The sequence below is a fragment of the Pseudorasbora parva genome, chromosome 1 (genome assembly GCF_024679245.1).
Source record: "Pseudorasbora parva isolate DD20220531a chromosome 1, ASM2467924v1, whole genome shotgun sequence".
Taxonomy (NCBI): domain Eukaryota; kingdom Metazoa; phylum Chordata; class Actinopteri; order Cypriniformes; family Gobionidae; genus Pseudorasbora; species Pseudorasbora parva.
The window spans coordinates 33122836-33139228 of NC_090172.1; the positions used below are offsets into that span (position 1 = coordinate 33122836).

A 16393-nucleotide genomic window follows, 5' to 3' on the forward strand; every position below is an offset into this window, starting at 1 on the left:
GCCTCGGCCACGCCTGTGACATGGCATCCAGGCCCAACGGAGCCGGATGCCTGAGGGAGAACCAAAGTGGACAGTGGGTCGTCTCTCGAGACGCAAACAAATCCACTTCCATTCGGCCGAACCTCTCGCATATGGCTTCCACCACCTCTGGATGGAGACGCCACTCCCCGGGCCTCAGCCCCTGCCTCGACAGGATGTCTGCTCCCTGGTTCTGGTCCCCCGGGATATAAACTGCCCTGAGAGAAGACAGTTTCCCGTGGGACCACAGGAGGACTTGATGCGCCAGTCTGTACAGAGAGCGCGATCTCAGACCCCCCTGATGATTTAGATACGATACCACGGCAGTGTTGTCGGATCGTATCAGGACATGGTGGCCGCGAAGGTCCTCGAGAAAACTCCTCAGAGCTTTCCAGACAGCCAGCATCTCTAGGCAGTTGATGTGCCATGAAGCATGCTGGGCTGTCCAAGGACCTCTCGCCCCTCGGCCTTCCATGACCGCGCCCCAACCAGTAAGGGATGCATCTGTTGAAACGGTTTTCCGGCAACACGATGCTCCCAATACTAGCCCCAGGGACAGAAACCAAGGTTTCTTCCATATAACCAGGGAACGAATGCATTTGCGCGTTACCCTGATCATACGAAAGGGATTCCCCTTCGGAGAAAACCCCTTGGTTCTCAGCCACCACTGTAGCGGTCTCATGTGGAGCAGGCCGAGTGGAATCACACTGGACGCTGCTGCCATGAGACCCACCAGTCTCTGGAACTGTTTGACAGTGATGCTGTGGCCCAACCTTATACTTGAGACCTCCGCCCGTATGGTCTCGATACGTGCGGGTGACATGTGTGCCCGCATCGTTACCGAGTCCCACACTATTCCCAGGAACGTAATTCTCTGGGAGGGCGTCAACGTGCTCTTTTTCGCGTTGAGTCTCAACCCCAAACACCTCATGTGTGCTAGAACAGCATCTCGATGCTGAACTGCCATATCGTACGACCTGGCCATGATCAACCAGTCGTCGATATAATTCAGTACCCGGATGCCCTGGAGTCTTAGCGGAGCCAGGGCTGCATCCATGCACTTCGTGAAGGTGCGAGGTGACAAGGCTAGGCCAAAGGGAAGGACCCGATATTGGAACGCTTCGCCCCCGAAAGCGAACCTCAGGAACTTCCTGTGACTGGGAAGGATGGAAATATGGAAGTAAGCGTCCTTTAGATCTATCGTGACGAACCAGTCCTCGAACTGGATCTGACTCACGATAACAGGAATGGTTAGCATCCTGAACCTGTATCTCCTCAGAGACCGATTCAGAAGCCTGAGATCTAATATTGGACGCAACCCCCCATCCTTCTTGGGGACTATGAAGTACCGGCTGTAGAACCCGACCTCTCTTTCTGGCGGGGGAACCCTTTCTATCGCCCCTTTTTCCAGCAGAGAGCGTACTTCCTGCCCCATTACCCCCACCTGCTCGGGACCGACCACTGTCCAGACTATCCCCCCAAATTTCGGGGGGGGAACTCTGAACTGCAGTCTGTATCCCCGTTCTACAGTGCGCAGGGCCCACACAGAGATATTCGGAAGGCATGACCATGCGCCGAGATACTCTGATAAGGGGACCAACCTCTCGAGGCTGGTCTGGGGTATCAACCGAACCTCTGCCTCGACCCCCTGAAGCGGATAACCGGCAGGGACTAATCGAGGCAGATTTTCGGTGTGTGAACGCAGTCGCTGCTCTGCCGCAGATTTTATATGTGCTGGCCAGAGCCGCGCGCGAACATGGGGAAACGACGTGGTCCGGAGCCCTTTTGACTGCGAGAGCACAACATCGATTTCCCGAGAGCCTCGGGGGGAGAACGACCTCGGTCGCTCCGCCCCGTGGGGGACAGCTCTCAGCGGTCCTGCCGCAGCTAGGACCGCTTGGAAGCCTTCTTGGCCTGAATAACCTCCCTCAGGTCGGTCTTCGGCTTTGAAGACTTCCCGCGAGAGCGTCGCTTCTTCTGCCAAGCTCCCTCAGGAGGGGCACGAGAAGCGACGCTCTGCTTCTGCACCTCACGGTGCGAGGAGCCCTCTGCTGGCCGAGACTGCCCGCTCGAGGCAGCCTTGCTGGAGGAGCCCCAGCGGCGAGGGATGAACTGGCTGAGAGCGGCCGCCTGCTTTTTCACCTCCTGAAACCTCTCGACGACGGTGCTCACAGCGCCGCCGAAAAGGCCAGAAGGCGAAACCGGGGAATCAAGGAGAAAGTGTCTGTCTCTCTCCCTGATCCCCGACAGGTTCAGCCAGAGATGCCTCTCCGCGCACACCAAACCCGCCATGGAGCGGCCGATATCACGGGCCGCTTGTTTGGTGACACGAAGAGACAAATCCGCTGCCTTCCTCAGCTCAGTCACATCCTCCGGAGAGGGACCCTCGCCCTCATCGAGCTCCTTCAGCAAGTCCGCTTGGTAGGCCTGCAGAACCGCAAGAGTGTGCAGGCACCCACCAGCGCGACCAGCCGCACTATATGCCCTCGCCACCAGCTTCGAAGTCTCTCGGCATGGTTTCGAGGGCAATGCCGGGGTCTTCAATGAAGCTGCTGTCTCGGGAGAGAGGTGGCCCGCGAGCGCCTCTTCTACCCTCGGCAGCGCAACATATCCCTTCTCAGACGCTCCCAGCACGTTAGCGAAGTCAAGTGCAGGGGGCGTAGTCAAACGTGCTGAGAAGGGTTTCTCCCACGCCCTACACAGCTCACTGTGCAGGTCGGGGAAAAACGGCAGACCCCGGCGTGGAGGCTGGGCTCGACGCTTGAAGAAGCGCTCGTCCAGCTTGCTTGGCGGCTGGACGTGCACTTCCTCTTGTGGCCAATCTAAGCTCAGCTTGGCCACAGCGCGAGTCAAGACCTCCACGAGCTCCTCCATAGCCTGCGAGTGGGGTGGCGACTGCCCCACTGCGCCTGCTTCGGTGCTCATTGTCAACGATCCCTCGGAATCGGACAGCATGAGCACCTGATCCTCCGCCTCGCGGGAAGAAGCCGCAGCGCGGGCTTCCACACGTGGCGGAAGATCCTCTGAATCGTCAGAGGAAGAGAGAGATGCCTCAACATTCCCTAATCCCGCTGACAGATCCAGCTGCGAGCCCCACGACCTGCGGCGCCGCTCTGCCTCGGCAACAGCGGGCCCAGAACCGCGAGGCTCGCGAGGCTGACCGGCCTCGTCAAAGACCGCCAGCCGCGAGCGCAGTACTCTCAGCGGCAGCTTATCACATTCGCCGCAAGCCGCTCCCTCGAGAGCGGCCCGGGCGTGCTGCACGCCGAGACACTGCACACAGAGCTGGTGTGTGTCCGTGCCCGAAATAAAGCGCGGACAGGGAGGCACACACCGTCTAAACTGCTCGCTCGCCATATCTAATGATATAATAAGCCCTACGGGACAAACAACACCAAATAGACAGACAGAACACAGAGCGCGACCGCTGAAAGCAGGAAGCTGCGTTTGCTTGTGCCGGCGTCCCTTTATACCTCCGGGTATGCCGTCACTCGTTACGTCATTACGCAACACCAATCAAGATTGGACTTTTTTGATATGAACTCAGCAGCGTCACGCCGAGGGCGTTCCCCGATGTGTCATCTACGATGACGCAGTGCGAGTTCCCTCGATAAAGGGAACCACATACATCTGTCTTCACCCACCCCACCCTCTCCCTGTGGGCTCATCTGAGCATATACACATGCACTTATCATTTACATTTCCAGCTTAAGAGTTTAATCAGTATCAATAGATGCATACATCTTGAGTTCATAAAGATGATTTCTGATTATGCAATTTTCACATAACAAAATATTACAAAACAGAGCTGGCAAGTAAATGATAAATTCCAAGGTTCTGTAATAGATTAATCAGTTTTACTGCAACAATATGATAAACAACAGCTGTAATGAATCAATGTCTTCCTTCTGAATAGTCAATATTACAAATTTGCTTTTTGGACACTATTTGTGATGCAAATAGCAATGCAATAGTGCCCCCCAATGGCCAATCATTCAGTAAATAATATGCTCCAGTCAGATTGTTCAAGACACTTTTTTGTAGCACATTAAAATACGGAATTGAAAAAATATTATATTTCAGTAATGTTCTGAATGTTATTTCAATTTTCAAAGGATTTTTTTTATATTTTGTTTAACGCTGACACATTTAAGCTAATATATACTACCTTTCAAAAAAATCTGGGGTCAGTATGATGTTTTTAAATGTTTTTTAAGTCTCACCTAGCTACATTTATTTAATTAAATGCAGTAAAACAAGTAATATTGTGAAATAGTATTGCAATTTTAACGTATATTACTGTATATTAATCATTATTATTATTATAATTTATATTAAAATAAATGTAATTTTTTCCTGTGAAAGCAAAGCTGAATTTTTAGCATCATTACTCTTAAGTCTTCAACATCACATGATCCTTCATAAATAATATTTATTATGATTATATTATATTATATTATATTTATTATTATTATATTAAAAATAATAATAATAATAATAATTATTATTATTATTATTATTATTATTAATATTATTATTATCATCATCATCATCATCAAGTACTTTAGTCAGTTTTTTTATATCAGTGTTGATTTTGTACAATTTTTAGACATTACCACCCTTTGAATTTAGTCCTATATATATATATATATATATATATATATATATATATATATATATATATATATATATATATATATATATATATATATATATATATATATATATATATATATATATATATATATATATATATATATATATATATATATTGGACAAAATTTAAAGGGTAATTATGTCCAAAATAATTGTAGAAAATCAATATATATACTTTAATATATAATAAATAAATTAATTTATTTTTTGGACTAAAATTAAAGGGTAGTTATGTCTAAAATAAAATTATAAAAAATCAGCACTGATGCCACAGCAGCTCTCTTCCAGTGCTCAGATTGCAACTCTGTCCTTGCTTCTCTTGGCCGTGGATGAAAAGAGACTTTAAAATAGAGCTGGGCAGGCCAGGGAGAGATTAGAGCAAATGACAGCTATGACAAGAGCCGTGGCCGCAACACCGGACAGGCGCCCCGGGTCGAGTTCTTGGTAGACCCGGTTCCACCCAACCACTCACACAGACCTGAGCCACGGAGCTGACAAAAATCCTTTAATTTTCTCTCCAGCCATCTGACAAATTGGAGGGAGATGGTTAAACTGCTATTTTAATTGAGGGAAGAAACACGATCCACAGCACAATATGCCTTTTCACTCCCCCTCGTGCTCTCCTCGCCACATAAATGACAATGTGTCATTGGTCAAAGAGCTGACATGCCGTGCCTCACTGCAAACCACTGCTGGCTCTTGTTTTAATTTTGTATTTCTGGAATCTTTCAATAACTTGCATATTTCAAGCCATACAATTAAAGGAGACATGTCTTCGGGGACAATACTCTGGACTGCTTCACATATCCGGATACGGTCTGATTTTGCTGGCATTTTATCCATGTCTGCCCAAAACGATGCACCCATAATTCATACTTATTTCAAATCACTTTTTAGCATTCTTTGTGGAATTGTTTTTGGTTTAAAAGCATTTGTCAATTTAAGAGCTCTAGGAGAACCATGTATTTTCCTAAACCCACGTGACTTTTTGAATTCTTTTGCTAAAAATATCACTTTAAACAAACCAAAACATGATATACATGTTTTGTATAAGATATGAAATAGTTTTTAATGTTATTAAATGCAGTAGCCTTTGCTTTTTGTTTTGTTTTTCAGTAATCATGAACATGACTGTTAAAAGGATAGTTCAGCCAAAAATGAAAATTTGATATTTATTTGCTTTCAGAGTATGTGAGCGGAGTGGAGTGGGAGCGGAGCAAAGAATGGAGCGAGGTGATCTTGAATGGAGTGAGGAGCGGATTTTTTAAAAGTCAGAGCGTCATGGTTTTCATACGCTCCGAGAGCACTCCACCACTGCTCCATCACAAGTACAATTCATACCAACAGCCAATAATATAATCGTATTTTTAGTCAGAACTCACACATTAAACACATTTAACTAGCTTGATTCAGATGGATCACTCAAATCAGAAAGAATGTACAGGTTTATGATGACGGCAATGGACATGAGCGGGATGTTAATGAATCTTTTTGTACCTTCTACATACTGAATATGATCAGGTTTTAAATTTTAAACATTTTAAACAGGTAGCACTTATTCGCACATGCTCTCTCTAATGCATTCAAAAAAATGCAACCTTACAGTACATCTGCTTACATTTATCTGTATCGAATTTTAAATGAGCAGAAATCTGTAATGTGACCTGTAGATAAAATAATCGATGAAAACATTCTATTTTGATCTTTCCAAACAAAATTTGCACTGCAAAAGCAGCAATGATGTTTAACTTTTAATGCTGATAAAGCCTTTTAAGCTTGGCGTGTTGGAGAAAAAAATGTTTGCAATTGCATTTGCAAATGTTTGTTATTTATTTTTTTATGTATGTTATAAACCAAGCCTTTGTGATATTGCAGAGCTTACTTAAATACTTTTAACGCAAATTTCCTCGGAGCGAAGAAGGAACAGTGTTTCTGATATCAGTGAGCGAGGAGTGGAGTGGGAGAAATGGTGAACCCGGAGCGGAGTAATTATTGAATGCTTAGAGTGTGGAGGGGAAATTGCTGTCACTCCACTCCACTCCACTCACATACTCTGGCCCCAGGGCATCCAAGATTTGTTTCTTCAGTAGAACACAAATGGAGATTTTTAACTCCAACCGTTGCTCATAAAATGCATGTCAATAGGGTGTTTTCTATGAGAGCCACGATGAGAGTAAAAAACACATACATGCGAATTAATATTAAACCCTGCGGCTCGGGACGACACATTGGTGTATTAAGACACAAAACGATCGATTTCTGTGAGAAACGGAACAGTATTTATGTTATTTTTGGCCTCATAACACATGAATCTCATAAAAAATTTCCCAACGACATTACTTCCATCGCCAGAGGTCAAAAAACAGCACAATCATAGATATATATAATCCTCATTAGTGTATGCGAGGATCGGTCAAATGAGACATCTATGTACACATGTCTATGACCACGCCGTTGTTTTGACCTTCTCCAACAGAAGTAATGGCATTGGGAATACTGGATGAGATTTGTCTGATATGAGGTAAAAAAAATTAAAAAATACTTAAATACTGTTCGGTTTCTCGCAGAAACCGATCGTTTCGTGTCTTAAGACATCAATGTGTTGCCACGAGCCACAGGGTTTAATATGGATTCATTTGTATGTGTTTTTTTCTCTCATCGTGGCTCTCATAGAAAACACCCCACTGACATGCATTTTATGAGCAACGGTTGGAGTTAAAAATCTTCATTTGTGTTCTACTGAAGAAACAAACACACCTACATCTTGGATGTCCTGGGGGGAAAGCAGATAAACATCACATTTTCATTTTTGGGTAAACTATCCCTTTAAAAAGTTAGTGTCATTATCACTTGATGGTGGATCTGGTGAAGAAGCTGTCTGCAATTAAAATATTGATTCTGAAGATGTTGAAAATGATCGTTTTGGGAACATGTCTGAGATCGCAAATATGAGCCAGATGCTAAATGTACTGGGAAATGAGCTCTGACGAGGACAGTGATGATGGCATAAAACATCTGCTCAAACTGAACACTTCCAAGCTCCAAAAGGTAACAAAATATGCTTTATTTTAGTCTTCTGTAATTGATATTATAATATCAGGAGTGTTTTATATTAAATCGCAACATAGAGATCCATCTGTGTTAGATATAGATCTGGGTCTCTAAATACCCGGATATGTAAGAATGATTGGTAAAACGTATGTGCATTTAAGGGTTAAAATGTAATTTATTCCTAAGCTTCAGTGTCACGTGATCCTCCAGATATCATTGATAATAGGCTGATTTGCTGCTCAAGAAACATTTCTTATCATTATTATTGTTAAAAACAGTTCTGCTGTATACTACTTTTGTGGAAAAATCGTGATACATTATTTTTCAAGATGCTTTCATGAATAGAGCAACATTTCTTCTAAATAAAAATCTTTTGTATCAATGTAAAGGCTTTACTGTCTGCACTTGAGGAGTCAGTTGAAGACAAAAGCAAACATACAATCATATAAACGCAGCTAAGAAACTAAAAGAAAATAATTGCAAAAGTTTTCAAGGCATGTGCATTAATCTTTTCATAACATTTTAGGGAACAAATCAAGCTGGCCGCTTCTGGGCCCGGCCCATGTTTGAAGTCACTGCGCTCCATGCTTCACAGAAGCAGCAGGGCAGTGTTTGCAGCTGGGAGCACGTCATCAGACTGAGTCCTGTAGGCCATAGTCTGGAGATTAGCGCTCCATTCCTGGTCCGCTAGATGTGCTCAATCCCCACAGGGATGCAGTCTCTCTTGCTCCATAATAAAACATGGGCAGACCTGTCAACACTGAAGATATTTGCTGGAAAGATAAGCAGAAGCTTCTGTCTTTTTCTCCTGTTTTGAATGCATGCCCATACTTTTTCTGGAAGTGTTTCCAAAGGTCTATTTATTTTCCCTTTCCTGCACCGTCTTTTTAGTTTTCCTCTTTTCAGCGGTCATAAATCAAGGCACACAATGCCTCAAACAAATAATGTTTCAGGAGTCTAAAGTCGATATCATGAGGCCTTGATGTCATTCAATATGGGGCGAAACAGACTCTGCTCTGCATATGGTAGGGGAGGTCATTAGTAACTGTGGGATTTAAGACCTGTCTGTCTGAACAATAAACACACTTACAGTAAGACCTAGACGGAAAGAATAAAAAAATACATCTTGAATAGTGGGAATCTCACGAAGAGAAGGCCTTTTAAGGTTTAGCATAATACCCCATTGTACCGTCATTTAAAAAGCTCTTAAATTGATGAAAATCAAAATGCTCTCGTCATTTACTCGCCCTCATGTTGTTCCAAACCTGTATGAATTTATGTCTTCTGCATAACACAAAATAAGATATTTTGAAGAATGTTTTTTTTTTTTTTTAAATTGGTAACACCAAGTCAATAGTTAAATCGGTTATTAACTATTGACTAGTTGCTTATTAGCATGCATACTAGTAGGATGTTGTCTGTTTATTAGTACTTATAAAGCACATATTAAAGGTGCACTATGCAACTTTCCGTCCACTAGAGGTTGCCTATTCAAAACAAAAGCGTAGTTTGATGACGCAAAGTTTGAGCACAGTATCTTGGGACATGTGGTCTTCACCTCACAGCCGGGGGAAAATAGGACTCGGGCAGAAATCACGTTCATGGATGCGATTATTAACGTTACTGTAGTATGAAGCAGAGCAGGACAGTGTGTTGTAAAGTTGAGCACGGCTGCTGGCGCGATTGTTACACAAATACCCGACAAATACCCGACTCACGAACACCGGGACTTTTATTATGACGGGACGGGACACAGTCGCCAGGCACGCATACTATTTCCGCTCTTCCGGCCATGATTATGAGGTAACACAGCTCTGTTTATCATATTAGATACATTTAAGTGTGTTGAAAATTATGTTATGATGTTACTCCGTGCATTCACTTGTTCACACTGCTAAGAGTAATGCGCTTCTGCCAAATAAAACACAACACCTAGGGTAGTGCAGATATGACGCAATTGACAGGCAACTTCCTCAGACGCTATGCTGAAACGTCCCGGTTCATTAGTTAAAATAGCAATTTTCTCACTATGTACAAATAGTTGGAAACATTTGGGATATTGTAGGTACTCAACTGAACAAAATATATAACACTGGCCTAGTGGTTTTTGGATATTTTACTGCAAAAATACTACATAGGGCATCTTAAATGCCTTTTTCTTCATGACCTTATTCTGCATCCCTTAATCCTACCCAATACCTAAACTTGCTACAAAAACTACCTTACTAACTATTAATAAGCAACAAATTAGGAGTTTATTGAGTCAAAAGTCGTAGTTAATAGTGAATATGTGTTAGAAACTACCCCTCTTAAGAGCTTTTTGCATGTAGGTGCGACTAACTCATTGTGTGACCCACAGAATGGTGATGTCATTGAGGTGTGACGCCAACTGAAGGAGTCTGGGATCACTGGTAATCTCTACCGGTAATCAAAGTACCTCTGCTCACCAAGTTAAAGTGTCAAAGGGTTACAGGCAAACATTGGTGGTGAGTGATGGGAACCTGTGCAGCCTGTCTACACATATCCAGCACCGCCGCAGACACGCTGCTCTCCCGTCAGCCCTGCCGTTGTTTTCAATTACAGTGTTATTGAACTATTTGTCAGGCTTTGAATGGGACAAGCCAAATCGGTTAAAGCTTGTTGCTGAAAGGAAACAATCATATGGTCTTGATTTCCCCTTTTAGCATCGCCTTGCCATAGCCTGCACATTATAATCGGTCGCAGCCAACATTTCACACGATGTAAGGCCAGAGAGAGAGAGAGAGATTGAGAAGGATCGAGTGAGGAAAGCCAGGAGGGGTGATTTGTTATCTGAGTGCCAAAATGGTGCGTCAATGCCTTTCACCCTTGCAAGTGAAGGATGTTGGGTATGTAGATGCCTCTGTAAGCAAGAGATCAGTAAATCAAGTCGAGTTGAGTGTTGCTCTTGTAAGAATGGCAGCAGGAATCTCAAAAGGAAGATGGGCCGATAGATTGACTTTAGCTTCGAGACACCCAGAGAAAGGCTGTTTTGAGCAGCTCCTTTCATAGTCTCCAGAGCCCAGAGAGGGGTTCTGACACCTATAGGCTGAGAATGTTTTTCCCAGGGTCACTACTGAGAGTCCCCACTTTTCTTTCTTTTTTTCCACCATGCAAAAAGATCTTTAAGCGTGTCTCAAGTGCATTATTTTCCATTTATCCTCCTCATTTCCAAATACAACATTATCATTTTCACTCATACCTCTCATTGTAAATATAGTGGGAGTCTTTGATAAATATGACTTCAATTCTTTGAATATTTGACTATTAATTCCCTGTAGTCAACAAATGAGAGACTAGTAGTTGTGTGAATACTGTATATGCCTTATTGAGAAAGCTGGTTTGCGTATGTGTGTATGTGGGTTTGTGTTTGTATAATTTAAGAGGTGCGTGTGTGGCAGGCTGTGGCTTGGAGCTGGAGTTTGGGCAGTGAGGGAGCAGTCAGTCCCTGTCTGGAGGCTATGTTAATCCTGTTTTCTTTAAGGAATAAAACAGAGAGGAGAACCCGAGGAAGAACGTGACTTTTCAGAGCTTTAAGTTGGTTTCTGCTCACGTTGAAGCTATCACGTCTGATTTCGTACAGACATACCAGGGCAATAATGCTGGAGAGCATTTTTTTACACCATTGAGAGTTGAAGAATGATTTAAAAACTTCAGTTACTGAATTTGAATGAATGTAGGAAACATGATGAAGAATTGCAATTGAATTTAAAGAAGTAGAATTAAACTATTCGAGATTAAAATTAATATCCCCCTTCTATTTAAATGCATGTTGTTTTTTTAATAGTGTGCGATTCATCCATGCATCTGTTTTATTATTGATTCGATCTTCCAAAAGAAAAACAATCATTTTGTTCAATGATTGTTTGTCTTCTCCAATCATTTTGTCTGCTTAAACTCGTGCTCGTTCCTTACAATTGACTGCAAGCTCACAATCAGATCTGCCTCCATACATTCAACAACCCATTTATAAAACCAAGTCCTTGCCCTACTTTTTTTTCTTTTCTCATACTGTCACAATACGGAAAAAAAAATCTGTTACTTTGTAACTTTAAAAAAGTATTGTATGTACACGTTATATATTATTTCTTTATATTTAATAAATTAGCTTTTATTTTATGGACATATATAATTTGTGGAAATGTCTATGAATTGTAATTCTGAAGTTCCAGTTCCTGTAAATTGCAATTTAACTACTCGTGCACGATCAATTCAATTCAAATTTCAACGCGTGAACTGAAAGGCAGCCAAACCTCAGGAAATATGGCACAGGGAAGCCACATACAACACACACACACTCTTACTAGGCAGGGCAGGGCTGTGTGTTACACAGGTGAGAGCCCACCACAGGTCTGGTCTGAGGGTTGCAGAGCGAAGAGTTGACTTGTGTGTTCTGATCTTGCAGACAAATGGCTTTCGTCGAGACCCGACCTGAGAGAGAATTAGAAACAGATGGAATGAGGGATGAGTACAAACACTTTGCATGTACTTCCCTTGGGACGTGAGATTTTGGTTGCAGAGATACATGTTTTCTAACACGGCCTAACATACGTCTTTATCATGAGATAAACTAATGCATCCTCAGAGCAATCTTTTGAAAAGGAAAGCTTGGAGCACACTGTCCGTGAATGGTCTTTCTGGGGATTATGGGAGCTCAGGATGAATGGCAGTACTGTAGTGTGGCTTCTGTTGAGGCAAACAAAGCCAGGCCTCTGTCAGTGTGAGAGGCCAGGAGGGGCTGCCCAGAGGTCTGCTCTAAAGAAAAGCATGAATGAAACTGTGTGAGAGCGCAGATAGAGATCTGTGCTCTGGGCATGTCATGGTGCTGTCTGTCTGCCACCAACACTCAGAGAAAACTGACTGTGAATGGAGGAGCCACTACCACAGAGATGAGCCAATGAGATTGGGAGGTCTGAAGGGAAGGAGTGGCATGCTTTTGTCTTTATGTCCTGCTCACAAAGGTGCATTTAATGGACCTGGACAAACACACTCAACGCACAAGCACAGAAACTCTCCGCTCACACACACTTGAGTCAACAAAACAAACATTTACAGTACATGTAGCACATACTCACCCCCGGCACAAGGCGCTGAGCAGTCAGAGCGCACCACAGACCAGGTGTAGTTGTGCTTCTTCTCTGGATGAGGTAGAGTATACTCCCATGATACACCAGGATTTTTACCCTGAAGAAGAATCTGTGGGGGACAGATGATCATAGATCAATTATAATCAAGTGACAGGGTTCTGTCTATCCAAGTATACACTACTATTCACTGATTTCAGTCATTTACATAACATTTTCAAACACTTGAAGTATTGCTTCAGTCTGACTGAAATCACTGAATGTCTTATTAATGTTCTCGTATTTCAGTAAGGGAGAAGGTGCCAGAGCGTCTGGTGCTGTTTTGTGGCTATAGCTCCATTGAGACTGAGAGATGACACCACAGTGTTCCTAGTGACGCTACACTAGGAGGGATGTTTGAATTAGAATGTCTGTGTGTTTCAACTGAAGCTTGTCAGCTTGGAAAACGGCACAAGTGGACCAAACTGTGGGTTGGGTGAATCTCCATATTTTCGCATAGCAGTGTATAATGAGACTTAATTTCCCAGGAAGATTTACATAGATGTTTATGTTTCCTAAGGCTTGTGTGCTATAGTTTTGGTGGCTGTTGCTGAAGAAGATCTTATAGTCATTCATGTGAGACTGGACCACAAAGGAAGTTTCTCACTAAACCTGTGCCCAGGGCCATTGAGGACGGCCTGAGGATAACTCTAATGGAGTGGAAAAGTCCTCAGACAAGAAGAGAAGCTTTGTGTTTACCTAGGCTTTGCCACATGGGGATTTTCCTCAGACTATTTGTATTAAGAAATGCAGTGACACTAAATTCACTGGAAATGGTAAACCACCAAACTATATGTAGAAAGTACAAACAAAGCAGCTAAACAAGGATCCACTACCACGAGTCTTCACTCTCGCTGAAGAGTCATAGCAGTGTTTACACAAGCCAACAGTAATTGCAAGGCAGCCCAAAATTCTCGTAAGTAAGAGTGCAAATTGAAGTAGTGGATTAGGCAGATGCCACCCAACCTCTAATTACTATGGATTTATCCTCAAGTTAATATTTTGAACAGGAAGAGTGCGGCAGGCTGCTGCTGATGTGGGAAGATTATCCTTAAGTCAGTCACAAAACAAAAAAAAATACAATAAATACTCTTCAACCAGTCTCAATGATCTGCTGCCATATTACAGCTAAAAATCTTTACTAGCCAAACTTGGATTCAGTTTAGAGGCATGACTATGTTTTCTGTTAAGGATGGAGAGGCATGAATTTGTGTGCATTCATGTTTTTTGTTCAATGAGATGCAAGAGACCTGTAGAGGGGCAAAGATTCTATCAACAGAACATCAGAAGGTATTGTGTGCATCAAACAAAGCCGGTGTTTGAAGGAAAGATGATTTCAAAAGGATGTAAAACAAGTATACTGAAAGATAGTGGCAGGTTAGCAAACTTTTTGGCTAACTTTCCTTCCAAGCATCTAGGCTGAATCTATTGCCCTGGAAGCGATCCATGGGGCCCGGCACGCTAACCTTTTTAAAGCTGGTCTAGATTTACAGTTGGCACTGAACACAGAGCAGCTTTTCCAGAATAAGGCTCAGGAGGAGGTTTCTGATCCATCTGTGATCCGGCTAGCCATCTGACTATGGATACAACACATGGAGAAAATCTACCTCTTCTGACCCAGGGTCAAGACCCACAAGAGCTCATTGCACTATGTCTGTCCTTTGATATATCAAGTCTAGAGTTTCAGTTTTAACATATGCGACAAGAATCACAATTGTGATTATCAACTCAACATGCAAACATCATTCCCCATCCAAATACTGCTTTTGTGTGTCTTATATTTTCTTGAGTTGCCACAAAAGCTTCATTGCATGCTTTTGTCTCCATTCTCGTGCTTAGACACCCCTTCAATATCTTTCACCCTAGTCATTCTAAATAATGATGGAAAATCTGGGGCAATTACTGAACTCTGTTGAACAGGACCACTAGGATAGGTTCATTATCAAGCACTCCCAGTATAGAGTTACTACACACAAATCCATCTGTGCCCTGGCTAGGACTGTAGAAGTTCCTCCATTCGTGAAGAAAAAAGAGTGGATGAAAGACTGATGCATGGGAGCATGGATACCACATCTAAAGGCCACAATATACTTCAAACAAAATCAAAGAATACACTGGTGTGATTTCATTTTGAACAAAATCAAGCCACAATGAGTTCAAGTTTATTTGGAGCTTGTTTTCGGGAGTTTGAAACGCACTGAACTTTCCGGAAAAGTTTGGTCTATTTGGTTTACACCTTCAAACTACGATTGGTCTATGGCAATTAAGTAGGTGATCTCAGGAGCTCCAACTTTTTTTGGTGTGGAAATCTTTTCTAGGTAATTTCTTTTGTTCAGTCTAGGTCTGCTACAAGCTATGGTTGCTAAAGGAATGCTACAAGAATTGCAATACCGAAAGGAATCCTGAAAGAGTGTTTCAATCCGAATCCCGTCAAGTTTGAAGGGAACCGTTCTGATATGTCTTGTCTAGTGCCTCTCAATCCACCTTGTTGAGCTGACTGCATGTTCTTGAACCAAGTCAAAGTGTACTTTCATGTAAAGTGCATTTTTTCATTGGAGTTCAATAAGGGACTTGAAGCTGAAGTAGCAGGGTAGACTGGGAGATCCAGTCAAGCATAACTGACCAGCTGCTTCCCTCCAATCACAACCCCAAGCCTCTCTGATCTACTGAGTTCAATTGCAGAAATCTTAATCTTTTAATCTCTTTTTACCCTCCTCTTCTTTTTGAAATTACAGAGCATACTTAGAGAGATTAATGCTAACTCATCTGCAAATCAGTCCTCTGCTGCCCTGCCCACCCTGGAGAAAACATAATGAACAGAGGGCATTTAGGATAAAGGGGGATGCTGCATGCACGTAACATACAGGTTGAGTACAGTGCAGACCAAAGGCCAGAAGATAAGATCAAAATGAAATAAGTGTATTAAGTGAAGCATGTCTAGTTTTTATACAACTTACTTACAACAACATATGCAATACTATCAACACCAAATTGATTTTGAACAGTTTGGGGTGTTGGTGCCAAAAGAAATTTGGACATATGATTGCAAATCTTGTATGTAGCCTATAAGAGAACAATATAAATACACCCAAACATGTTCATCTTACTTAAGAGTTTGATTGACTCATTAAAGTTTAATGTTAGTTACGACAAAAATGTCAGAAAATACTGTATTCAGCAGCATACATATTGAATTGTTTTGTTGCTACAGCTTTAAACATTATTTTACTCTTGTGTTGTCATGGCCATAACTTCATTTTAATCTTAATTACCCATGTTGTTAACTCTTTATAGTTTTATAGTCACTTGTAAGTTATTATTTAACAATAAACTAATAAATTACAAAACATGACTATGATTAATAATTGATATGCTAACATTTTATGTTTTGTTAATTTAGTTAGGAGTAATTTACCGGTATTAATTATTAGTTAATGATTAACTAATCATTTACAAAACATGACTATATAACTATAACTCATTAATAAATGGTATGATAATGGTATACAAATGTGCTGTAAGCTATC

At 42.3% G+C, this 16393-nt stretch overlaps 1 protein-coding gene across 1 annotated transcript in view; it reads right to left on the minus strand.

Moving 5' to 3' along the window:
- adamts18 (ADAM metallopeptidase with thrombospondin type 1 motif, 18) overlaps nucleotides 1–16393 on the minus strand; it is a 75753-nt gene that overhangs the window by 10278 nt on the left and 49082 nt on the right. Inside the window, exons 17-18 of the mRNA XM_067438018.1 lie at nucleotides 12819–12939; nucleotides 12048–12174 (exon numbers count right to left, since the gene is read on the minus strand). Of these exons, the coding sequence (XP_067294119.1) occupies nucleotides 12048–12174; nucleotides 12819–12939 (248 nt within the window). The remainder of the gene's footprint in view (nucleotides 1–12047; nucleotides 12175–12818; nucleotides 12940–16393) is intronic.